The sequence below is a fragment of the Dreissena polymorpha genome, chromosome 10, assembly GCF_020536995.1.
Source record: "Dreissena polymorpha isolate Duluth1 chromosome 10, UMN_Dpol_1.0, whole genome shotgun sequence".
Taxonomy (NCBI): Eukaryota; Metazoa; Mollusca; class Bivalvia; order Myida; family Dreissenidae; genus Dreissena; species Dreissena polymorpha.
In genome coordinates this window covers 25,011,953-25,037,941 of record NC_068364.1, presented here as the reverse complement: position 1 = coordinate 25,037,941, position 25,989 = coordinate 25,011,953, and the positions used below count along the sequence as shown (strand labels likewise).

Genomic DNA, 25,989 nt, shown 5'->3' with positions numbered 1-25,989 from the left:
AAATATAGACCTCTTCAAATCAACGATTTAAAATGTTTTGTATTAAAACTTATTAACGGACATATGGATACTATTATCCTATTTGTTTGCCATTATAGACTTATGGTGACGTGTATATATTGTTTTGCAGATTTATGAAAAAAGTTAAATTAACCGAGGACTGACCAAGCAGTCAGTTGTTGGACGCCGCTAAGGTCTGTATCTATAAAATAAAATTTATGTATGTTATTGTGTATACTATTATGTTGTTATCTGGAAATAAAGCGAACTTCAATAAGAACATGAACATGGATTGAATTATCTATGCAGCTGTGTTTTATATTAATAAATATAGACCTCTTCAAATCAACGATTTAAAATGTTTTGTATTAAAACTTATTAACGGACATATGGATACTATTATCCTATTTGTTTGCCATTATAGACTTATGGTGACGTGTATATATTGTTTTGCAGATTTATGAAAAAAGTTAAATTAACCGAGGACTGACCAAGCAGTCAGTTGTTGGACGCCGCTAAGGTCTGTATCTATAAAATAAAATTGATAATGTAGGCATGATCTATAACCAATACTGGAAGTTATCATTATTTTGGGCTTACTCGCGTATATTCCAAGACAAACCTGCTTGCAATACAATGTCATACGTAGTATATATATGTTAATCAAAATTATCAACCAAGAAAATCTGAGTGACATCACCTTTATTATGGACATCATACTCTGCGAAATATTGACAGACTTCATTGTCAGGGTACACTTAATCCATATACAGGAGTTCTTAGTTCTAATAATGATAAGTTGAAAACAAAACATTCATTGTATTTTAGTTTTAATCGCGTGCGTAGATAAAAATTAAATATGAAATGGGTGTTAAAATACAATATATATATATATAAATGTTGTATCGCGTCATGTGAAAACCAGCCTTAATGACAAAATTTTCGATTTTTACTTTTTATCATTTTCTTACAGATTTTTTTCTCCTGGTTTCAAATCTGCAACTCTTTTGACATTGATAGAAAAAATACTATGCGGAATTTAAAATTTTAATTTCTTTAATACGACGTCGTTGACGTCGCGTATTTTTGGTGTTCATAACATTGTTTCGCAAGTTAATATTTTTGTGTTTTCTGTTTTATATAGTTATATCATTTAAATTCAAAAATGATAAGTTAATAAAAGTAAATGAATCCGTGAAGTGGTGAAACACAACAATATCCACTTCCACGATTATTTTTTGAGACATTTATTTCTCAATACTCCAAGTTGAGTATGGTGAAGTGTGTGCAAATCAAACATCACAATCTTCCTGATGCACTAACACATCACGATGCAAAGCGGACACGTAGGGGGAGACATTCTTCGTCAGGTAAGCGCGACGCTGCTCCGACAACCCTGCAGCTGTGAGCGTGCGCGGTCTCTCCGTTGCGACGAAACCGGATTCTGATGTCAAAAGAATCTTCGTCTCTTCTGATACATGTCGTTCCCTTGCGAAAACATACCCGGGACACCGTTGTTCAAATCTGAAGTACTGATATTTCCTGCAATTCAATTATAATTATGTTAAAAGTCAATATAAGATACTTTATTTGTGCCGCTTTTATCAGTATACGAAATATAAGACTCTATACAGCACGTATTTAGTGTAAACAATCAATACCGAATGCCCGGCAAAGCTCTGATCTTTGGCTGCAGGAAAGCGCACCAATCATCCCACTGCCACAGGGGGTATTGGACGGAGGCGTTGGAGTTGGATGAATCATTCACGACGTCCGACAGGTGTGCAAGCGTCTGACATCGCAACGTCTAAACCGCTTTTTAATGGCGGCAAAGCCACTGTCCACGTGGCTGCGAGCGTGCCCTGTAAAATAAGGAACTGGCTGCATGTTTTTGTCAACATTGACTAGTATGCGTCTAGTTTCAGAATTTAAAGTTGTCAATCCTTCCTCAATCCCAATTTCCGTACAACAAAAATTAACTGCACAATAATTATTCACTAAGAGTCTGTGACGCGTACGGGGTGGACACCGGCGTTCTACCAAAATGCTCAGAGTAGAGACTCTCGAGTTCCTAAACAAAATCAAATAACGTATAACACATGTGTTTAAACATCGGCGAGCATTTACGTGCATTGATTGTTACCAGAATTCTTAATTTGATAGGTTTACACGAATAGAGTTGGGGACTTCAATGTGTCAAAATCAAGTGTTTATGGAAAACACATTTATTATCGTATTATAATAACGTACGAAAATTTAGATCGATTAAACTGAAGGAAATGAAACTATTTCTTATTGATTTATGTTGTTGACTGGGCTATTTGAGCTTCCAATTTCTATTAATTGGCCGCGTGTTTTATAAATGTTCATACATTACATCACATCATTCACATGGTTGATAATTCCATCTTAAAATATTCCTGATTATATTCTACCTTAATTTGAATATAAAAATATGTGTATACGCGTTATTCTTGCCACACTTATAAGCACTGACGTAACAAAAACAAACTAAGGAAAATTTCTTAGAAGCCGTGAACTGGATGACGCAATACAGTACGGGTTTCGGTAGCGTAGCTTATCGTTTACATAATGTCAAGTTAAATCGTTGTTGTAAATTGCATATGGAATGAGTTTTTCTGTTAAATATACACACATGAAATAATGCTAAAGAGTAAAAATAACATGTAATGATAACAACATGCAATTTGTTTAAGCAATGTGTTTTTTAAAGCCGTACAGTTTGTTTTTATTTGTTCGTATCGCTACGCCCCTGGCATACACTTTGCAGCGGTGAAAGAGAAAACAAAATGGCTGAACATAAGAGCAAAATAACCTAACCATCATAAATTAAATAAGTCGTATCACTTTAAAACATAATGCATGCTTTTATTAGTAACATTTTTTTATAATACAACACCAAACTAGTATTTTTTTTTTTGAAAATTAAAATTGAACATATTCGACAAGGTCAATGTTGTCTCAGACAGAGCATATTGGGTTGTAATAAGTTATGTAAATTATAGTAAGGCAGGCGATAAATAAAGACAGTGTCATAATAAGCAATTGATTAAGCTGAAAATGGCAAATATACTTAGATCTACATCTAGCTCTTAGTCCATATCACCGAAAATCCATTTTGAATTAAACAAAATACAAACAACTTTGCGCGCAAAACATGTGCAAATTCCACAAAGCACATTATTTCATTTCGCAATTTTATTGATGACGTTGTAAATGTCATTAAGTCAGGTTTTCACATGACGCGATACATATTCAATTGGAAACGTTTATTTTAAATTCACAAGTCGAAATATTAAGGTAAATACTTGTCATAACTTAATGAGAAGTAATTAAAAATAATTTGTATCAGTTTCTGTTTTTTGGCCAACCACTCGTCTTCATATAAATTTACCATGTATATATCATCGTTGATAGGTCTTTAAATAATTCCTTTTTGTGCATACGGTTTTGTTGCTCACAAATATTCCGAAAACATGCGATTTTAGACTATATTAATTATTATTACATATGTAATTAAACAGGAACAAGCACTGCATTCATATAAATCGTATATGTTTTTTAAATGCGAGTATTTTACTTTTGGTATTCTGTCGAGAGGAAGGAACATGTTCCCGAGTGTGTTTTTTTCCGGCGAGCATTCTGGAGGTTTACAGCAAGTGCGAGACCTCCTTGAACCGGATGCTGGCCAGAGTAGCGACCAAACTGGGATGGCACTTCTTTGTGGAAGTGCCCGGCTTCAATAACGCACACCTTATTGTATACCCTTTACAGGATATTGTATAATTGATTTTGCAAAACATTCCATAAACATTAAGTTACACCTGATTAAATTTATACTATTCAATCATTAAAATGTCCGAGGAATAGTACGTTTTCATATGTACTACATCAATTATGACATTTTATAATTATTGAATATTCTTAAAAACAGGTTTCGTCCGGGAAATACTGAGTAGGGATGGTGCGACGACGGTCCTAATAGGAGCACCAACGGAGCACCAGCTAGGAATCACAACGACGAGGACAACGAGAGAGGGACTGGGAACCACAACGACTCGGACTACTAGAGGGGAAAAAAGGAACCACAACACCGACGCCGGAACCCAGAAGAACACCAGGAACCAAGGCATGCATTTAGGTTTCGTGAAAATATAATGGTAAAAGTTTTATTTGTTTATTACGGGGATAATGACACATATGAAAATATACCTCATGGAAATCGCAAACGTAATAAAAGACAAACGTGTTAAACCATCGTTAGTAAATCCATACGAAACACACGAAATAGACATTTATTTTAAATCATGGAATTATTGACAGCAAAACAAATTAGTTACTTACTCAAAATAAAAAAACACAACTTAAATTAAAATGTCTGTATCTGTACAAATAACCGAAAATTGATTAGGCCGTAACACAAACACAAGTCTAGTGCAGTGTAGCCTAAATTAGTACTAGGGTGGAGTTTAAAATAAAAATCGTGCCCACTGGATCCCACGACTACACGTAAGTCTTATTTTTGGAGTATTGATTACATTTGTTTTGTTATTTTTTCAGAAGGTAACGAAAAATCTTTTGTATATAGATATACTAATAGTTTTGCTGTCAATAATTCCATGCATTGCGGTCCCAGATAACTTATATTAGCTAATTTTTGGCGTTTTTGAAAGTTCTTCCGTGTCCGACTGGCCAATGGCAATGGAAATGAACCATAGCCTAGTAAACATTTTCGACAAAACATTTGTTTTAGTTGGTTTCCATGGTGAATTAGGGGATATACGGACCATGGATCATATGGCCCAGACTATTGGTAGCATGAACCAATGATTTTTTTAAACATAAATCTTTGATGTCAAATGCCTGCAGGAATAATATTTAAGGTATTAGAAAGCATTTTCTTTTTGTTTTAATGAATTACTTTGAAAATTCTATTTTTTATGAATTTTTTAGCAACAAGGGGTAATGAACTTTAAAATAATGTTATTGAAAAACTGGTACCATGGCAATACTGGATGAGATGCACACTTTTCTTCAAAACAATCCAAATTCTAGCTAAAAAAACTTCAGCGTACAGTCAGTTTACATAGTATTGACAGACCTGTACGCTGAAGCCAACCCCATATTGAAAGTCAACCAGAGTCTTAACATATTTATGTCACGCTCTCAATCAAAGAAAGCTTATTTTCTTAGACATATTTCTACATATATTGCATGATGAATGAATATAAATTACTGCATCAGGGAATATTTTAAGGTTCAAATGTTTCGAATGCATCTTACAATAGATGAAAATAACTCTCAGCAGTCTGATATTCACAATTTTGACGCCATTGTCGCTTTGTCACATGACGAGTTTTCATTTGGATACTTTCGGAACGACCTTGACATTTTATGCTGAAATTGTAAACATTACTTAAATACTTTCGTTTTCTGAAATCTATTATTTGTGATTAACAACTTTCATCTGGTGGATTATAAGACTGGTTTCAGTGTGAATCAGGTAGTTTTAAATAATATTTACTTCGAGTTTGTATTTACACTACAATTTGTTTACAAAACAAGCCAGAATAATCTAAAATACCAGGAAATGGCATTCTGAATTTGAAAACACTTGAGCACATGGTATGTTACTAAAAATAGAAATAACGTCTTTTGACCGTGAAATTTCGGGAGATTCACATTTCAAGTAAGTCTGTCACATTGCTGTTAATCTGGATATGTAATGTGCATTTAAAAGCTGTTTTGGACCGGTCTTTGTTAACTGTCAACTTTTCGGGAATTTCTGGTTGACTTTCCTAATGGCGTTGGTCCATAACTATAAAGTCGCGCCAGTCAAAAATCATAAAAAGCGACATTTAAAGTTATGGTAGCCAGAACTTTCCAAATTCTAATGCTTTTTCTTGATAAAATATCTCCTAAACTAACTAGAAATACCACTTTTGATCAGAAAATTAATACAAAAAGATGTTTTAGTTGTTTTTAATTTCAATAAGCATACTGTTTACGTTCTGTTCATATCTTCCTAACAATCTGTTATGTCATCATTTTTATAGGACAATATTAAATGTATTGTGTTTTATAATTTTGAAATGAAAACATTAATATTGTTTAAGACTAATAAACAAAACATACTGATTAAAAGTGATTTTTGTTGTAATTATTGGCATTTTATTTTACATGTGTAGCAAGTATAGGTAAATCTTTACCTATGTATTTTTTTCAAACTATATATATACAATTAACAGTTTTGTACCAAAAATGTGTTATAAGATACAGGGCTTTCCTTAGACCTCCAATCTCAAGAGTCAATGACTCTTGGGACCAAATTTTCAAGAGTCAAAATCAAATTTGTATGAGTTATAATAATAACGCAGGAGAGTCAATGATCTTTTGTACTTAATGTGAATTACTGAGATATATATACATTGTTGTATATATATAAAGCAACAAATTTACAAATATCTAAACATTTATTTCTTAATATATTTCAGTCAATAAAAGAGATAATGCAAACATACATTGTGACCAACATTGTGAAAAATACACTCGCACTTGTAGTGACATACATGTAATATATATCAGGGGTGTCAATTGTCCCAAATTCGAAATACGGAAAATTAAGCAGAGATTCAGAGACCGTAGGATAAAGGGAATAGAGGGCAGAGCCCCTCCAGCCCTTGCTTATTGTTATTCTTTATTTTCTTTCTAGTATGTGCAATTTCTTGCGAGTACAATGCAAAATTTTATCAATCAGACCATCCGTAACACCGCATGTGTATTTGTCATTCTATAAAAAATGTTATAAAGACCGTTGGAAATAAATTAAAATCGACGAACCATACCGTATCCGAAAATGGGTAGAGATACGTCGTTTGCGAATGAAATAAAATATGTGTTTTGTTTGTCTGCAGAAAATGAAAGCCAGTAATAAGTAACCTAGCAAATACGCAATTAATATATAATTCGGTTGACATATTGTTTTAAGTATGATATTGCAGTGCTTTACTTTGCTAATAGATAATTTATAGTTGGCGGACAACTATAGCAACGTTCGTAGAATGGTACGGTTTTGGGAAAGTAGCGAATATGTTTTAAAACAAAACAAAAAGATGTTTCGTCAGTTACTTCTCATGTCAGTGCCAGCATTTTACCATCAAAATACCTCCTTAAACTAACTAATTGGATTTCCTATCATCTCAAAATCGACCCTGGACGGCTCAAATCCTGATTTAATTATTTCATGTGCCATCTTTACTGAGGACGTGCGACAAACACGCCGATTTTCTATGCCGTCTCAAATGGTCAATTATTACACCTATGTTGTAATCAATTAGCAGATGCAGCATCCATATTTGTCACTTTGCCACACAGTCAGTTATACCAGTTCTATGGTTATTATTAGCAACTCTGATGCAAAGCGTGTAAATTTACTTTGTAAACAGTACATATGCCAGCATAACTTTCGCGCGTCTTTGAACGAAGCAAACATGGAATAAAACAGGGTTGGGTACACTGTATTCAGCATTGGAAATACATTCTGACATATTGTGGAAGTATTTCTCAAAATATTGTGGATAGGGATGTTATAATTATATATTGGATATTATTAAAACTGACGCGGGTGAGTCCATTCTGTTTTGGTGGGTTGAATGCATGTCGTTTCTGCAAACAGCTGATAACAAACGCTCAGATAAATAATGGAACGTTGATACACGCGTCATCGAACCAGCAGTGTTTTAATTGGTCATTATTAGATTTCTCAATGGGCAAAACTCCGCCTACTGGGCGGACTTGTGCTTCAATGATTGGAAACGGGCGATAACGGTTAGCAAAAGATACTCCGCCCCAAGCCAATTATCGATTACTCTTAATAACTTTTGATCTTTTTGACGCAAGTCGGTACATTCCCCCGGGTCAAATGTGACGCATGACGTAATTTTCTCAAGAGTCAAACTAGGGTATTCTGTAATTTTCAAGCGTCAAAACCCGGGAGCTCGGGTCAAAGGATAGCCCTGAGATAAAAGTTTCTCAATAAAAATAATTAAAAATATATAATAACTCAAGTTTAAACATATGTGTGTCATAATTTCAAAAATAAGTGGGTGGCTGAAGCTAAAGTAATTGACAAAACAATCATAAGAAGGATAAACTGAAGTATGATTTTTCAATGGTTTATGCGCTAAATTTGAGATGTCTTTTCTAGCAGTTATATACAGTGTTCCTGACCAAAATCAATGTTATACTACTTTCAAATCATTTATGTATTGGTTTACAACAAGAAAGTGGTAGAATATTTGCGGAAAACATAAGAATTTTTGACGAAAACTTGTCTGCTGAAATTTACAGAGATGTTCCAGAAATGACCGATCGTCGGTTTCCGAAAATAATACATGTCGTGGTTTCTGAAAAACAAAATGGATGTACCCAAAGATTTCGGTGTTCATGACTATTACTGGTTGATAAATGTATGATTTTGCTTCTTACTTGAAAAAGTGATGCTTTCAAGGCTGATAAACTTGAACTATGAAAGCTATTCGGTCGTTTGGCCCTTGTTTGTCAATACATCTGTACGATCGGTAATTTCCGTAACCACTCGTAAAATTGTAGCAGACACAAGTTTTAATCAAAATACATGTACTTATGTTTTCCACTTATATTCGACCACTTTCTTGTTCAATACCAATACATAAATGATTTCATAGCAATATTTTATTAATTTCAGCAAGGAACACCGTCTATAACCGCGAAAAAAAACATTCCGAACTTTTTGGTTTACGATTTTTATTAACCAGGTTTTCCGAAGGAAAAAACTGGTTATTAGATTGGCGAATGCGGGCGGGCTGGCTGGCGGGCGGGCGGAACAAGCTTGTCCGGGCCATAACTTTGTCGTTCATTGTGAGATTTGAAAATCATTTGGCACATTTGTTAACCATCATTAGACGGTGTGTCGCGCGAAAAAATTACGTCAATATCTCCAAGGTCAAGGTCACACTTTGAGTTCAAAGGTAAAAAATAGCCATAAATGATCTTGTCTGGGCTATAACTATCTCATTCATTATGAGATTTTAAAATCATTTGGCACATTTGTTCACCATCATGGGACGGTGTGTCGCACGAAAGAATCACGTCAATATCTCCAATGTCAAGGTCGCCACGACTAAAAATAGATTTATTTTAAAACAAACTTACAAAGGGGGTTAATTTTGTTTGTTCATTTCAAAAGTTCAGTTTGAGTTGTCTCCCTTTATCAGATTTTTTTTCACAATGAAAACCTGGTTTTGTGACAATTTTGTCCCTTGTTTCTAAATAGCTTGCATAGAGCATGGCATTGAATGTTCTGCAAGATCAATGTCTCTACTTTCTTGATTGGATGATTTCAGACTGTTTAATCCAATCAGAAAAGAGCTTTAAAACGTAATTTAGACCCATGTTAAGCGAGAAAATAAAAACCACTTTTTGGTTACTGCCGTTTTGTGACATCACGAGTTGCCTCCCTTGTTGGTTCATGCTACTATTGGGCCCAGATTCACGGACTATACTGCCCAGATTTGCGGACCATTCGGCGTAGATTAGCGGACCATACGGCCAATGTCTGAATAAATCAGTGATTTTTTTTTGCTTTAATTTGTTACAGCCTGTGCCTTTTGAATTGGGAAAATTAGCGCGATAAACCGTGAAATTGGGAAAAATAGCGCGATAAACCATGAAATTGGGAAAAATTAAGCATTATAAATAGGGTTATAAGTAACAGAAGTGATATTGTGTTTAAGTGCATGTTCAGGGAGTTTTCTAGAAAAGGAGTCTGGTCAAATTGGTTTGTTTTTTTAATCAATAAAAGTGGCAAGTTTGGGAATGATTTATGGACAAAAATGACTAAATTCAAGTTATTTATTTTGTAAGATGTTTAAAAAATAAAGTTGAGACCTAGATTTAAGAAATCATAATTAAGATATATGAGACTTCTTTCTAAAAAAAAAAAAAAAAAAAAAAAAAAAATTTTTTTTTTTTTTTTTTTAAGTTGGGCTTTATTTGGGAAATTTTGGTCAGAATTTTGGGAAAAAACGTGTATTTTTGCGATTGGGAAGCAGCCGAAATTCGGCTGTAAATTTGAGCAAAAAAAATCACTGTAAATATTCGTTTGTTCTGCTCCCTTCAATAATCATTAATGTATTAATAAATCAATAGAATATTTAATTTTTTGTAATTACATTAATGACAACATACTTGCTTAAATTTGAACACATGCGAACCATATTTGTGGTGTTCACTTTCCCCCTATGTGTGAAATTTCAGGCAGGTGGGCGTGACACGCTACTGACCTCGGTGTTCGACTTACACCCAAAATTGCTGCAATTGCACGCTATCTATTATTGTGCCTCCATAGCTCAGTCGATAAGGCGCTTGCTGAAATCCAGAGGTCTCAGTTCGATCCCGGGTCGGCGCACATACATGCCAGTCATTAAGACGTGTTTGTTTTTGTTTTATTATCCCCACTATCTCCTCCTACACTATAAGCACTAGAACCTTGAAACTTACACACATGGTAGCTATGAGCATACATGTATGTGCGACCCTGCACTATTTGGAATTTTGATCTGACCCCTGGGTCAAAAGTTATGGGGGTTGGGGTGGGGCTGGGTCAGAGATTTTCACTCATTTTTTTATGTTGACCCCTGGGTCAAACATGCGGCGTGGGGATACGTGTCGGCCTCTGCCCCGCCATTTCTTGTTTAACAATAATCTTTCTCGTCCAACATATGCATTATTGTAGTGATCTTTCTTTATTGTTTTGTGTTTCTTGTAAAACTTAATTGTAGTGTTTGATGTTACGGAAACATTATGTTAGATCCATGTGATTTTGATAACTAGTAAGATGTTGTATAATTGAACGCTCTTATAAGGGATTGACCATAAACATAATGATCTGAATGGATCTTCTTATATCCTTATAGATGTCATTTTTGTTGGGCTAGAAGAATTATGGCTGAAAATAAGAAAATAATTTGATGAAGAAAGTTGATGGATAGAAGATAAATGGGATGTATGATGCTAGCTAGAACTAGATTTGAATGAATATTGGCCAACAGTTTCACAAAGACAACTCCAAATAACTAATACAGAGAAACACACTCAGACATGAAGAATTCATATCATAGTAAAAATCAAAAAGTGAAGTGTAGTCCCCATCGGGTAACTAGAAAGAATGAAGAATAACTATTCCTTGGGTTTCAGGACATGAGAACTGAATATTGTTTTGACATACATAGCGGAGCACAACAAGAACATTTTTTTTTTACATTTGACATTTGATCATCATGGATAATCCAAATTGAAATTCAGGGCTCTCGGGGAACACTTAATCAAGGGTATTTGTAGCATACATTTGAGAAATGAAGCTTATTTGAAACCTATTGAGAGTTCCTAGCCCTTTCAGTGCTGGAACCGAATTTTGAAGGCCTTTGCAAACAATTTAAACTTTGCTTTATTCGGCACCGACCTAGTATTCGATTTATCCCATCCATTTTCTTATTCGTAAATTATTTCTCTAAAAATAGAATAGGAAAATCAAACTACACGGAAAATCCCAAAGTTATTTTAAGCAAACATTGTTTCATTATTTTAATCGTGCCGAGCCTATTACATTACAAAAAGATCAGTAAATAACCTGTTTTTCTGTTTATCATACCTCTACGTCCCCGATTTTTAAGAAATAATGAAAAAACACACTAAACAACTGCAGCTTTAGCGTGAAAGAACATGCATTGTGTCGTATGACGTGTAAATAATGACGTCACGAGTATGCGCACTTAATATTTGTCAAATGTTATAAATATATTACATTTTGGTATCAAATTGTTTGTTTTGTTGAATATGATTCGATTTTACTAAAAATGATTACTTTATAGTTGATTCCAAGTAATATGACCATTCTCCGCCGCGCATGACTGCTATATTTCAGCACTGCCGAAATAGAGGAAAATTTATTCCACAGTGGTTTATTTCGACAATGCATGTCTGATGATGGGATAAAATAAAATTGACAATGATATTGTGTGTGGATGGGCAGCTTTACAGTATGTCTATGAGCATGCTTCCAGTAATGTAGTATTGATAAATGCATGTTGAAATGGCTACTTGCTCATGTGTTACAAATTGACAGTTGTAACTTCCTAGAACCTTGCCCCAACTCTGCATTCACATCAAAGACCTTTGATGCCTGTCAACACCATTTACAACTTGCTGGTATTTTAGGCATTGATGTCATCCTGTAACACTGTTGTGATAATCAAAGATTTTTGTACTTATTACTGGTTTTATTGTTGTTTCAAGTGGAAATATGATTGCAAGGTAATGAAAATGTTTTGTTTATGTATTTAAGTGGGGTGTGTATGTAAATATATTAAGCACTTGTATGCACACTTGCTTCAAATGAGTTGTTTTTATCTTTTTCTACATGATTTTTTATTGAAAAAGCAATGAAGAGAACATATTTGAGCGGGATTCCTAAAGTACATTTTGTATTTGGGTTTTTAACAATAATGCCAACAATTATATATTGTGTATTATATTAAATTCATTCTTTATTAGTCCCCTACTGGTTTCACCGGAGGGGACTTATGGTTTTGTCTCCGTCCGTCCGTCACACTTTTCTGGATCCTGCGATAACTTTAAAAGTTCTTAATATTTTTTAGCTAACCTGATTGCTCAGGTGAGCTTTTGTGACCGGTGTTTGCCTGTCGTATGTCCGTCCGTCCGTAAACATTTGCTGGCAAACACTCTATAGGCCACATTTCTTGTCCCATCTTCATGAAACTTGGTCAGAAGCTTTGTGCCAATGAAATCTCGGCCGAGTTCGAAATTGGTTTGTGCCGGGTCAAAAACTAGGTCACTAGGTCAAAAAAAAGAAAAACACTGTAAAAGTCACATTTCATGCCCAATCTTCATGTGACTTTGTCAAAATGTTTGTCATAATGATATCTTGGTTGAGTTCAAAAGTGGTTCCGATCCGTTGAAAAACATGGCCACCAGTGGAGCGGGGCAGTTTTCCTTTTTTGGCTATAGAGAAACCTTGTAAACACTCTAGAAGTCACAATTTTTGCCCAATCATCATTAAAGTAGGTCAAAACATTGGTTCAATTGATGTCTCGGACGAGTTGGAAAATGTTCGAGATCGGTGAAAAAACATGGCCGCCAGTGGGCAGGGCATTTTTCTCTATACAGTACAGCCAACGTGGAACAAACGTATTTCGCGATCTGCGGCGGCAAGGCGAAACGAGTCGATGCCACGTCAGTCGTTGAAGCCGCGTCAGTATGCGGCGGCAAGTTGCATTTCGCCGCGAAGCTTCGCATCTGTCCGCCGAGGCATGCCGCGATCCGCGACATGATGCCGAGTGGATGCGCATCATGAAATAAAAAATCTTTTTAAAATAATTAGTATCATGTAGTTAACAAATTTTGAAAGAACAATTATAATAATAATTAAAATCATAATAAATTTTGTGTGCGCGGATTGTATTAGCATATACATGTAAGCATAGTTAATGTGTCTGGCCGATTAAGTTTGTTTCCTGTCCGTAGTGTATGCAGTGTTCTGCCGTGAATTTTTACTGTTTGGGACAGGGACCCTTTAGGATTACAAAAGTGGGGACAAAAAGGAAAAATATGGGGACACAGAAATATATTTGTAGCAGAATTAAAATTCGTGGAAACTAATAACCTTTAACTCAAGAACTCTTAAACTTGCTTAAACTTATTACAGCCAGTCCACAGGTTATAGTACGTATGCGGCGGATTTACTCCGCGAAAGTACGCGAAGTTAATACAGACTCGGCGTCGTTGCGCGGATCGATGCAGAGTGCTACGGCGATACGCCGCGTGAACACGCGATTCAGCCGCCGCGTACTAATAATCTGGCCTTGGCGTAGCCGCGGATTTTGTTTGTGCCGCGTTGGCTGTACTGTATGTATATAGTGGCAGTTTTCCCTATTTGGCTATAGAGAAACCTTGTAAACACTCTAGAAGTCACAATTTTTGCCCAATCATCAATTTGCTCAGAACATTTGTTTCCTTGATACGAGAGTTGAGTTCAAAAATGGTTTCGGTCAGTTGAATATCATGACTGCTGGGAGGGGGACAGTTTTCTCATTATGCCCCCCCCCCTTTCGAAGAAGAGGGGTTATCTTGTTTTGATCATGTCAGTCCGTCCGTCCACCAGATAATTTCCGGATGATAACTCAAGAGCGCTTATGCCAAGGATCATGAAACTTCATAGGTACATTGATCATGACTCGCAGATGACCCCTATTGATTTTCAGGTCACTAGGTCAAAGATCAAGGTCACGATGACCAGGAATAGTAAAATGGTTTCAGGATGATAACTCAAGAACGCTTATGCCTAGAATCATGAAACTTCAAAGATACATTGATCATGACTCACAGATGACCCCTATTGATTTTCAGGCCACTAGGTCAAGGTCACAGTGACCTGAAATAGTAAAATGGTTTCCGGATGATAACTCAAAAACGCTTATGCCTAGGTTCATGAAACTTCATAGGTATATTGATCATGACTCGCAGATGACCCCTATTGATTATCAGGTCACTAGGTCAAAGGTCAAGGTCACAGTGCCAAAAAACGTATTCACACAATGGCTGTCAAGGTCACGGTGACTCAACTTAGAAAAATGGTTTCCGGATGATAATGTAAGCAAGCTTACGCCTAGGATCATGAAACTTCATAGGTACATCGATCATGACTCCCAGATGAAATAATGATGAAACTTGACCAGGATGTTTGTCTGGACAATATCTAGGTCAAATTTGACATTTGGTAAAGATTGAATGAACCGACTCCTCTCAGGTGAGCGAACTATGGCCATCATGGCCCTCTTGTTCATGAAACTTGGAACATGGATAGATGGCAATATGGACATTATGCACATCATTTCATTTCGTTCCTACGTCAAAAATTATGGTTGCTATGGCAATAAATAGACTAGAAATACTGCTGAAAATGGTGGTTTTTCTGGATCCTGCGATTACTGTAGTCCGTCAACAATTTGTTTGTGTAGACAGTAGAGGTCACAGTTTTCATCCAATCTTTATGAAATTTGGTCAGAATGTTTATCTTGATGAAATCTGGGTTGGGATTGTATTTGGGTTATCTGGGGTCAAAAACTAGGTCACTAGGTCAAAAACTAGGTCACATTATAGGTCAAATAATAGAAAAACCTTGTGTAGACAATAGAGGTCGCAGTTTTCATCCAATCTTTATGAAATTTGTTCAGATTGTTTATCTTGGTTGCTATGGCAATGAATAGACTAGAAATACTGCTGAAAATGGTGGTTTTTCTGGATCCTGCGATTACTGAAGTCCGTCAACAATTTGTTTGTGTATACAGTAGAGGTCACAGTTTTCATCCAATCTTTATGAAATTTGTACAGAATGTTTATTTTGATGAAATCTGGGTTGGGATTGTATTAATTTGGGTCATCTGGGGTCAAAACTAGGTAACTAGGCATGCCTTTTTCTGCATATCTCACGGGTCCGATAGTCGGACCCATTCCCAATGCCAAATATGCATATTTTTTCCCAATTCTCCAAAAAAAAATTCCCGACTCGAAAAATCCCAAATTTTGGGAAGTACCTTTTCCAAAAATAGACAGTAAAACGCCTGCTAGGTCAAAAACTAGGTCAAAAAGTAGAAAAACCTTGTGTAGACAGTAGAGGTCACAGTTTTCATTCAATCTTTATGAAATTTGGTCAGAATGTTTATCTTGATAAAATCTGGGTTGGGATTGTATTTGGGTCATCTGGGGTCAAAAACTAGGTCACTAGGTCAAAAACTAGGTCAAATAATAGACAAACCTTGTGTAGACAATAGAGGTTGCAGTTTTCATCCAGTCTTTATGAAATTTGGTCAGAATGTTTATCTTGATAAAATCTGGGTTGGGATTGTATTTGGGTCATCTGAGGTCAAAAACTAGGTCTCTAGGTCACAGTTTTCATGCAATCTTTATGAAATTTGGTCAGAATGTTTATCTTGATGAAATCTGGGTTGGGATTGCATTTGGGGCATCTTGGGTCAAAAACAAGGTCACTAGGTCAAAAACTAGGTCACTATGTCAAATAGTAGATAAACCTTGTATAGACAATAGAGGTCACAGTTTTCATCTTTTATAAAATTTGGTCAAAATGTTTATCTTGATGAAATCTGGGTTGGGATTGTATTTGGGTCATTGGGGTCAAAAACTAGGTCAAACAATAGAAAAACCTTTTGTAGACAAAAGAGGTCACAGTTTTCATCCAATATTTATAAAATTTGATCAGAATGTTTATCTTGATGAAATCTGGGTTGGGATTGTATTTGGGTCACCTGGGGTCAAAAACTAGGTCACTTGGTCAAATAATAGAAAAACCTTGTGTAGACAATAGAGGTCACAGTTTTCATCTAATCTTTATGAAATTTGGTCACAATGTTTATCTTGATGAAATCTGGGTTGGGATTGTATTTGGTTAGTCAGGTGAGCGATTCAGGGCCATCATGGCCCTCTTGTTTATTGCTTGGTACTTAATTGCATATACCCATCTAAATAAACTTGTACATTCCTTTTTGCTGAAATGTTCAGTTTCTGAGTGCTAACAATTTTTTTCCTTTGCAGAAATTGTGCTTTTGGAATAACATTGATGCAACTTTCCTTAATATATGGATGGTAATTGGGAATTTTGTAATTTTTGCTATATTGGGAGTAAGCCTTTTATAAATACTTTATAAAGATTGAAAAAACTATCTGTGATGGTATTTCTACTTCAGTGGTAAACAGACATCAATACAACACTAAACAGACCAGCAACAGCAAATCTACTGCCGTAATTCATCTTGCTTACTCTTTTACGGCACAAATCTTACGTTAACCCAGCAACAGCATGGCCCAGTACAGAGTACCTGACCCTGAGGAGCTGATAGAGTGCCCCTACGACAGAGTTCACATGGTGCGGGCCAAGAGATTCCAGTATCATTTGGTGAAATGCAGGAAGGTAGGGTTTGAGGTTTATTGCATCTTTATAAATCAAACGGGGCTAGCATAAAGGAGATATTTGGAGTAATTTACTCCCTGTTTGTTTGCAGGATTTACAATTTTGCAGCTTAATGTAAGTTCCAGGACTTACAAATTTGCAATAACAATAATGTAAGTTCCATTATTTAAGGTGGAATATAAATTTAATTATCTTTGTAAAAATTTACCTCTTTCTTTTTTACAATTATTGTAATTTGAATACAATTGTAAAATTGGCCTCAAAATTTTAGATAAATATATAAGATTTTCACACTTTATGAGCTAACATTCTCCATAACATGCATAATTTTGACTGCTCAATCAGATTGCTAAGCGTTTACCTAGCAAATGCCTTTTTAGCTCGACTATTATATATGAAATATATATAGTTGAGCTATCCTACTCACCCCGGCGTCGGCGTTTCCGTTCCCGTTAGCGTGCAAATGTTGAAGTTTGCGTACTACCCCAAATATTTCCTATGTCCTTTGACATTTTGATTTTATATTTTGCATACTTCTTTACCAACATGACCCCAATATATAAACAAGAGCAGACAATTGTATCAAGCATTTTGACAGAATTATGGCCCCTTTTATACTTAGAATATGCATATTATTGATAAATCTATGTGAAACTTTGCGTACCACCTCAAATATTTCCTATGTCCTTTGACATTTTGCTTTCATATTTTGCATACTTCTTTACCAACATGATCCCAATCTATAAACAAGAGCAGACAACAGTATCAAGCATTTTGACATAATTATGGCCCCTTTTATACTTAGATAATTGAACATTTTGTTTTAATTGCTATAACTTCTTTATTTATGATCACATTTGATTCTTACTTTGACAAAACAACACTTACCTGACATACCACAATGCACTCCACCCAAACCATCCTCCATGCCCCACCCCAGCCCAGAATCCCCCCCCCCCCCAAAGAAAATAAATAAATATATTTATGCCCCCCTTCGAAGAAGAGGGGGTATATTTCTTTGCTCATGTCGGTCGGTTGGTAGGTCGGTCGGTAGGTCGGTCGGTCCGTCCACCAGGTGGTTTCCGGATGTTAACTCAAGAATGCTTGGGGCTAGGATCATGAAACTTCATAGGTACATTGATCATGACTCGCAGATGACCCCTATTGATTTTGAGGTCACTAGGTCAAAGGTCAAGGTCACAGGTGAAGGTCACAGTTACTGGAAATAGGCATTTTAAGGATTTAGCATGGTTCAAACAAGGGAAACAACTACCGTTTATGCATGTTCTTTTAATTACAGCATTTGCCTCCCTTTAATTCATTTAAAATCTCTTTTTACAGCAGAGATTCCAAATCTGACCTGTAAATGAGCCCCATATTTACTGCCAGTGCTAGGTTACCTTTTCCCATTTGATCATTCTTAAGTATTGGTATTGTAATGCTACTGCTACTACTAACTACTAACTACTACTACTACCACCACCACCACCACCACCACCACCACCACCACCACAACCACCACCACCACCACCACCACCACCACCACCACCACCACCACCACCACCACCACCACCAGCCCTTGTTTTCCTTATTTTTGAAAGATCATCTATTAAATGACCTCACACCCATATTATACCCCCCCCCCTCCATGATGGCTTACGTTATACTGTCAAGTACTCGAATAGTCGAGCGCGCTGTCCTCTGACAGCTCTTGTTAAATTCAACAATCAACCTTATACATGTAATCCTTTCCATTAAAATCTGTACACATTATTAAAACGCCTTAGCAGCAAGGTTCCTAAACTTGTTTCAGTTATAAACTGTTCATATTCTGTTGCAGAACTACACTGGCACTGAGTTTATGAAGTGCCCCTTCAATGCCAAGCACCATGTTCCCAAGCCCGAGTTCCGACATCACATTGCCAACTGCCCTGACAAGGCCATCATGGAACCAGAGCTCAGCTACAGTATGTAATCAGCGGATTTTGTTTGCCCAATTTTGAAAAGTAGTGATACTGGTAAATTGGGAAAAATTAGTGCAAAAAAGCTATGGAATTGGGAAAATTTGTGAAATCTTCAGGATGAGCATGATGAGTCTTTTCAATTGCTTGGTACTTAATTGAAGAAACCCATCTAAATATCTCAACCCTTTACCACTTAGATACGTATTTTTAGTCCATATTAAAGTTAAAAATAATTCAAGACCTTTCTTACTAGATCCAAGTTTTTAAGGCTTCATCTCCAACCCTTTAGCTGGGTTCCCACTGCCGATTAGATCAACTCGATCAAGCCCCAGTACTGGTCTGGTTCGGTCGGCATGAGTGGTCGGGGGCGGTCGGCATTGGTCGGGCTTCCTACCCGATATTTTTTGACATGTCAAAAAATATCAAGTAGCGGTTGAGTAGGAAATGGATCCAGAAGCGCTCGGGAAGTGGTTGTGGATTAGTCGAGTAGAAGATCGAGTTGATCGTTAAGCAATCGTGTGGCGATCACATTAACAACTTTAACATGATCTGTACCCGATCCGCTCAACCTCTACCCTATTTATTTTAGATCGCAACACGATCCTCTCGACCTTTTTTAGATGTGATGTACAGATTTACCACACTGCTACCGGACGGCTACTCGACCGTACACGATCACTTCCCAATTGCTATTTGACCATACAAGAGCTCTTTACCCGATCAGCTCGACCTCTACCCGAGTTATTTAAGATCGATTTGTATGACTGTAGTACGACCCTCACGATCTGGTCGTGTGAAGATATGGTGGTGATCGAGCTGATCCACTTGGTCGAGCTGAGATCGTATAGGGCTCGCGTATAGGTCGAGATTATTGAGCAGAAATAGGAAAGATGGTTGAGTGGACGTCGTTAATGATTTGTGTGGGGGTCTTGTGTTATCGACAAGAGGTCAAGAAGAAGTCGTGTATACCCTTTTTAGTCGAGCTTGGTCGGGTTTGGTTGGGAAATTTCGGGATCAAGTTGATCGGATCGGCAGTGGGAACCCACCTCTAGATACTGATGAGCAACAAACAGCATAAAACCTGAACAGACTGCAAGTTACTTGCAGGCTGTTTTGGTTTTATGCTGTTTTCACAGCCAATTTCACTTTGCTTTCTAATGGGGAAAAGGGTTAATATCTTAATATTCTTTACTTACATTTTTTACTTACATGTTTAGTTTCAGTGCTCATTTGATCTTTTCACTTGCAGATAATGCAGTTTTTAAATGAAATTCACGCAACTTTCCTTCCTTTTTGGATTTTTTTTGACGGCCATTGGGAATTTGGGAATTTTCCTCATTGATGAAAGTGACTTTTAATTATTGGATATTCTTAAGAAGGAATTTTTTTCGCTGATACTGAATTATTCTGTTAACAAACAGTTACACTCCAACATATGTCATTCTTTTGACTGGCCTAAGCCCTGGGCTACTGCATTGATTTAAATTTAATTTGCTGTCTGCATGTTACTTATAAACAAACACAACGGTTCCCCTGTTTTAGAAATTCAAGCATAGGGGTGCCACTGTGCTTTAAAGCTGCAATGTATAACCTTGTGTATGTATATTTTGCGTAAAGGTTCTAGAGAGGACAATGTCGACCGAGTCAAAGGGTGTACAGACACACCGGTGTATAGAGACATAGAGATCCCCACGCAGGAAGATTGGGACTCGGGTAAGCTGGAATTTTTGTCCCCTACCAGTTTCACCGGAGGGGATTTATGGTTTGCGCTCTGTGTGTCCGTCAGTCAGTCAGTCCGTCAATCCGTGAGTCTGTGAGTCTGTCACACTTTTCTAGATCCTGCGATAACTTTTAAATTTTATAATATTTTTTCACAAAACTTTAAACATGGATAGATGGCAATATGGACATTATGCACGTCATTTCATTTTGTTTTTACGTCAAAATTTCTGGTTGCTATGGCAACAAACATAAAAAATAAATATATTTCTGACAAAGATGGAGCCGGTAGGGGACATATATTGTTTGGCAATATTCTTGTTTATAAAGTTTTTAACCAGGTTTTCCGAAGAAAAAAACTGGTTATTTGATTGGGGAATGTCGGCGTGCAGGCTGGTGGGCAGGTGGAACAAGCTTGTCCGGTCCATTACTTTGTCGTTCATTGTGAGATTTTGTCGTTCATTGTGAGATTTTAAAATCATTTGGCACCTTTGTCCACCATCATTAAACGGTGTGTCGCACGAAAGAATTACGTCGATATCTCCAAGGTCAAGGGCACACTTTGAGTTCAAAGGTCAAAAATGGCCATAAATGAGCTTGTCCTGGCCATAACTATGTCGTTCATTGTGAGATTTTAAAATCATTTGGCACATTTGTTCACCATCATTGGACGGTGTGTCAAGCGAAAGAATTACATCAATATCTCCAAGGTCAAGGTCGCCACAACTAAAATAGATTGATTTTGAAATAAGGGGGCTAACTATGAACAATCAGTAACAATGCACATTTTGAGTTGTCTCCCTTTATCAGACTTTTTTCAAATTGAAATCAAGGTCGCTACGAGTAAAAGTATATTGAATTTGAAACAAGGGGGGTAACAATGCACATTTTGAATTGTCTCTCTTTATCAGATTTTTTAAAATTATTTTTGAAAACCTGGTTTTGTGACAATTTTGTCCCTTGTTTTGTGTAGAATAACTAATGTACATCTGCCATTAAGTGCTTTGAATTGGGTAAAAATGTTTAACATAACAATTTGTATTAGCAATTGTTAAATTCCTTTTTAGCTATGCATTTGGTAGACTAATAGTGCTTTTATGATAACATTCTGATCCAACTTACGTTAACTGCTTGATTTAACTCACAGAACATATACATTTATTAAACATACACAAGAAAAATATTAAAGAAAAGTAATTTATTACGTGTTGGATAAAATATTTTCATAAGCAAAACTTTTTCAAGCAGAATACTAAATAGTCCAGCTATTTTGTTGTCTCACTCTTTCTTCTGTGATTATTATAGCAATTATTTGAGTTTTTAGGGTCGTTTTATCCGTTATACTCAGGAACATTGGTTTTAAATCATAATGAATGGTTTTAAGGTAAGTTATATGTCTTCCCAACACTCATTTGAATTTGTAACATTAAAAAATTTGTTACAATTAATAATTTATAGGTAAAAATAGGCTTGAATAGAAACATATTGAAGCAGGGAAAGAAGGAAACATGTGACCCTAAATTTGGGTTCTTAAAACCACTAAATACATTTTGAATTATATGGTCAGTTGTGTTTTTGTGTGAGTTAAATTTGGGGCTAAAATTCACCCCATTCGGAATCTCAAAAAGTATGATTTTCTTCCTAAATGACAACTTGAAATTCATTAGCGCCCCCTCCCCCATTAAAAAAAAAAAAGATCTTAACTTTTTATGGTGAGCTTTTGGGATCGCCTTTTTTCTGTCGTCCGTCCGTCTTGCGTCGTCAACATTTTACCTTGTGAACACTCTAGAGGCCACATTTCTTATCCGATCTTCATGAAACTTGGTCAAAACATTTGTCCGGATGAAACCTGGACTGAGTTCGAAACTGGGTCATGCTGGGTCAAAAACTAGGTCACTAGGTAAAAAAATTTGAAAAACCTTGTGAGCACTGTAGAAGTCACATTTGATGCTCAATCTTCATGTTAATTTTGCCAAAATGTTTGTCTTAATGATATGTTGGTTGAGTTCAAAAATTGTTCCAGTCCGTTGAAAAACATGGCCACCAGGGGGCGGGGCAGTATTCCTTATATGGCTATATAGTAACCTTGTGAACACTCTAGAATTCACAATTTTTGCCCAATCATCATGAAACTTGGTCAAAACAATGGTTTTATTGATATCTCGGATGAGTTTGAAAATGGTCCAGATCGGTGAAAAAACATGACCGCCAGGGGGCGGGGCAGTTTTCTCTATATGTATATAGTGAAAACATTTGAACACTCTAGAAGTCACATTTTTGGTCCAATCTTCATGAAATTTGGTAGGAACATTTGTTTCCTGGATATGACGGTTGAGTTTGAAAATGGTTCAGATCGGTAAAAAAGCATGGCTGCCAGGGGGGGGGTCTTTTTCCTTATATTTATGTACCGTAGTAAAAAAGCTTGTGAACACTCTAGAAGTCACATTTTTTGCCTAATAATCATGAAATTTGGTCAAAACATTGGTTATGTGGATACCTTGGACGAGTTTGAAAATAGTCGTGAACATTTGAAAAACATGGCCATAATACCAGAGGATTATTATGTTGATGATTGGTTGGGGATGAAGTGCAACAAACGTATTTTTGCTATCTGAAAACCCTTTATTAAATAATCTTAAAATTTTAAGTAGTATTATTGATTTCACAGAAAATTACTTAGGGGAGAAACAACTGTATATAACAGTTTAGAGTCAGGCCCCAAATTCCTGTGCTGGCCACTTTTCACACATTTTGTTGCATGTAATTTAATGACTGCAGACCAATGAAATAACCATTAGCCACAGCAGGTACCTCATTATCTCTGACAGTTGCTTGATGCCTAACCCCTTGTTTACAGCCCTTTGCAGTGAACAGCATGGAACAGCAATTTCTATACAGTGGTATCAATATAGAGATAAACACATAAATACATCTGTCTGGCATTTATTTTCGTATAAAAATCAGCATGCTGACTGCATAAAAAGAACAGATTACAACATTGAAGCAAGCTCTTGTAATAGCAAAATTATGTTATCATATATTTCCAAGAAAGGTTAATACAATACACTATGCGCCCCGCGATTTTTGCCTGAATCTCACATCACGGCGTTAGGGCCAACGTGACAAATCGCGGTGATTCGCCGCGATAGCACTCTACGGGTAATTCGTGGTGATTTCACTGCGACCATCTCGTGATAAAGATCAGCTGTAGAATCATCGCGAAACTCCGCGATAGGGCAATCGCCGTGATTCAGGATGACTACTAGTTTAAAATTGAAACTTATTAACTAATGTCAACATTATGGACGATCACATTAGATCGCGAAATTGTATTGCAATATGAAAGTACATGTAAACACCCTTCTTGCTGAATGTTGAATCCTGATTCCAAACAAGGGGGGGGGGGGGGGTATTACATTACAATCAGTTATGAGTTCTCCATGGCATCAAACTGTTAGTTACATATTCAAAAACGCAATTATCACTCCTCCATGTGGGGTATCCTACAGCTAGGTGCGAACACGGTTTTGTTTTATTCGCGGCATTTAAAAAGACAGAAAAAACCTGTCAGGGACATGGGTGTGAAAAACATGATGACATTTAAAAAAATGGATACTCTGCTATCAATGCTAATAATCCAATATTGCTATAATCGCTGTGAAGATGTTTAGTTCCTTTGGGTCTCAGGTGAGCGCCTTAGGGCTTATGGCCGTCTTGTTTTGTTTTACTCCCAATCCATCTGTATTAGTAGAACTTAAGTAAATATACTATTGAAAAGAGTTATTATAAATTTTTAAGTTTTTTGCAATAAAACACCATCCAATGTCCAAGTTTTAGTCAAATGGATGCAATTTCTCCCAATCCAAAGGGCCCGGACCTATTACCAAAATGATGAAAAAACACTGGTTGTGCACTTTCAGAGATCTCTGCGCCAGTGAGAAGGGGTCCGGCCTACGACAGTGAATATTATGAACGAGTGAAGTTTAAGGACATCACAGGGTAAGTTGAGTTGGTCCTCTGAACATTTCACATCTTAGCAGTTTTTAGCTCTGCTGTTTTCGGAGAAAACCCGAGGTATTGTCATAGCCAGCTCGTCGTTGTCGTGTCGTCCATGTCGTGCAAAAACCTTTTTTTGTCAAGGTATTGAACATTGGCTCTAAAATCGAAGTGCTTCAACCTACAACTTTGAAACTTAATATGTAGCTGCACCTTGATTACTTCTACATGCCACACCCATTTTTGGGTCACTAGCTCAAAGCTCAAGGTCACTGTGACCTCTAAAAAAAAAAATCTGACAAGCTGTCATTTATTCAAAACTGCCCGCAGCCAAGCGTGGCACCCGTTATGCGATGCTCTTGTTTACCTTGAATTTTCACATTAAAGGTGAGTAATTCTTATTACCTGTGTATCAACATCTGAGCTGGGTTTAAGATTTTGGTAAGCTATGTTGTAAGGAATTTCTGAAAGAATTTTAATCAAACTTTAAATATGTATTTTCAATGTTAAAATTACCCCATACCCCATAGTTTGTTAACTCTTAGTTTGCAATTTGTCAAAATTAGGGGCCGTTTTACATATTCACTATAGTTGCAAGGTTAAGTTGTTGGTATTTTGTGAGCATGTGAGTTACATGTATTTCGAGCTGTGGTTTCATGTGCTTACTGGTGACACTTATTCCTACTGTGGATTTCCTATTTAAGCTTTCCTGTTTCAGCCTGTCGAAGAGTCAAAAAGCTATGCTCAATGATCACAGACTATCAAATGAGGAGAAAATGTGAGTATATGACGTGGGAAAGAGCTCATTGAATATGTGAAAAAACACTGAACAAATATCAGTGCTCCAGCTGGGCCTAAATGGAAGGTAGCAGCTACCTGACTTCCCTAGGCCCCGCCCTGCCCCCTTGGAACCCCTTTTTTGATCTCATCACTTTTTGTACAGAAAGCAGTATTAGAAGGTTAAAAAATTAATCCAAATTTGTATAATGAAACCGTAACTTAAATCAGTTATATGAGCTCGGCTGTTTTCATAGAACCTGAGGTATTGTCTTAGCCAGCTCTTCCGCTGTCCGCTTAAACCTCAACATTGGTTCCAAAATCAGAGTGCTTCCACCTACAACTTTGAAACTTTATATGTAGCTGCACCTTGATGAGTTCTACACTTTTTTGGGTCACTTGGTCAAAGGTCACGGTCACTGTGACCTCTAAAAAAACTGCATCCGCAGCCGTGTGTTGGCACCTGCTATG

The 25,989-nt window shown here is 36.5% G+C and overlaps 1 protein-coding gene and 1 long non-coding RNA gene across 4 annotated transcripts in view; one reads left to right on the top strand and one right to left on the bottom strand.

Annotated features, from left to right (window-relative positions):
- Positions 1-736: 736 nt before the first annotated feature.
- Positions 737-3,271, bottom strand: LOC127847699 (uncharacterized). The gene is made up of 3 exons (XR_008034128.1): positions 3,095-3,271; positions 1,662-1,862; positions 737-1,542 (listed from the first exon to the last, which is right to left on the bottom strand). It is a non-coding gene; the product is annotated as an uncharacterized LOC127847699 (long non-coding RNA).
- A 1,127-nt stretch (positions 3,272-4,398) lies between these two features.
- LOC127847698 (protein D7-like) overlaps positions 4,399-25,989 on the top strand; it is a 44,825-nt gene continuing 23,234 nt past the window's right edge. The window contains exons 1-7 of one of the 3 annotated variants that reach the window (XM_052379775.1): positions 4,440-4,530; positions 10,318-10,492; positions 16,839-17,062; positions 18,903-19,029; positions 20,644-20,739; positions 24,666-24,744; positions 25,460-25,519. In XM_052379775.1, the coding sequence (XP_052235735.1) occupies positions 16,952-17,062; positions 18,903-19,029; positions 20,644-20,739; positions 24,666-24,744; positions 25,460-25,519 (473 nt within the window). In that variant the 5' untranslated portion in view covers positions 4,440-4,530; positions 10,318-10,492; positions 16,839-16,951. Of the gene's footprint in view, positions 4,585-10,317; positions 10,493-16,838; positions 17,063-18,902; positions 19,030-20,643; positions 20,740-24,665; positions 24,745-25,459; positions 25,520-25,989 lie in introns of all 3 variants that reach the window. The other 2 variants (XM_052379776.1, XM_052379777.1) reach the window with 2 other exon arrangements.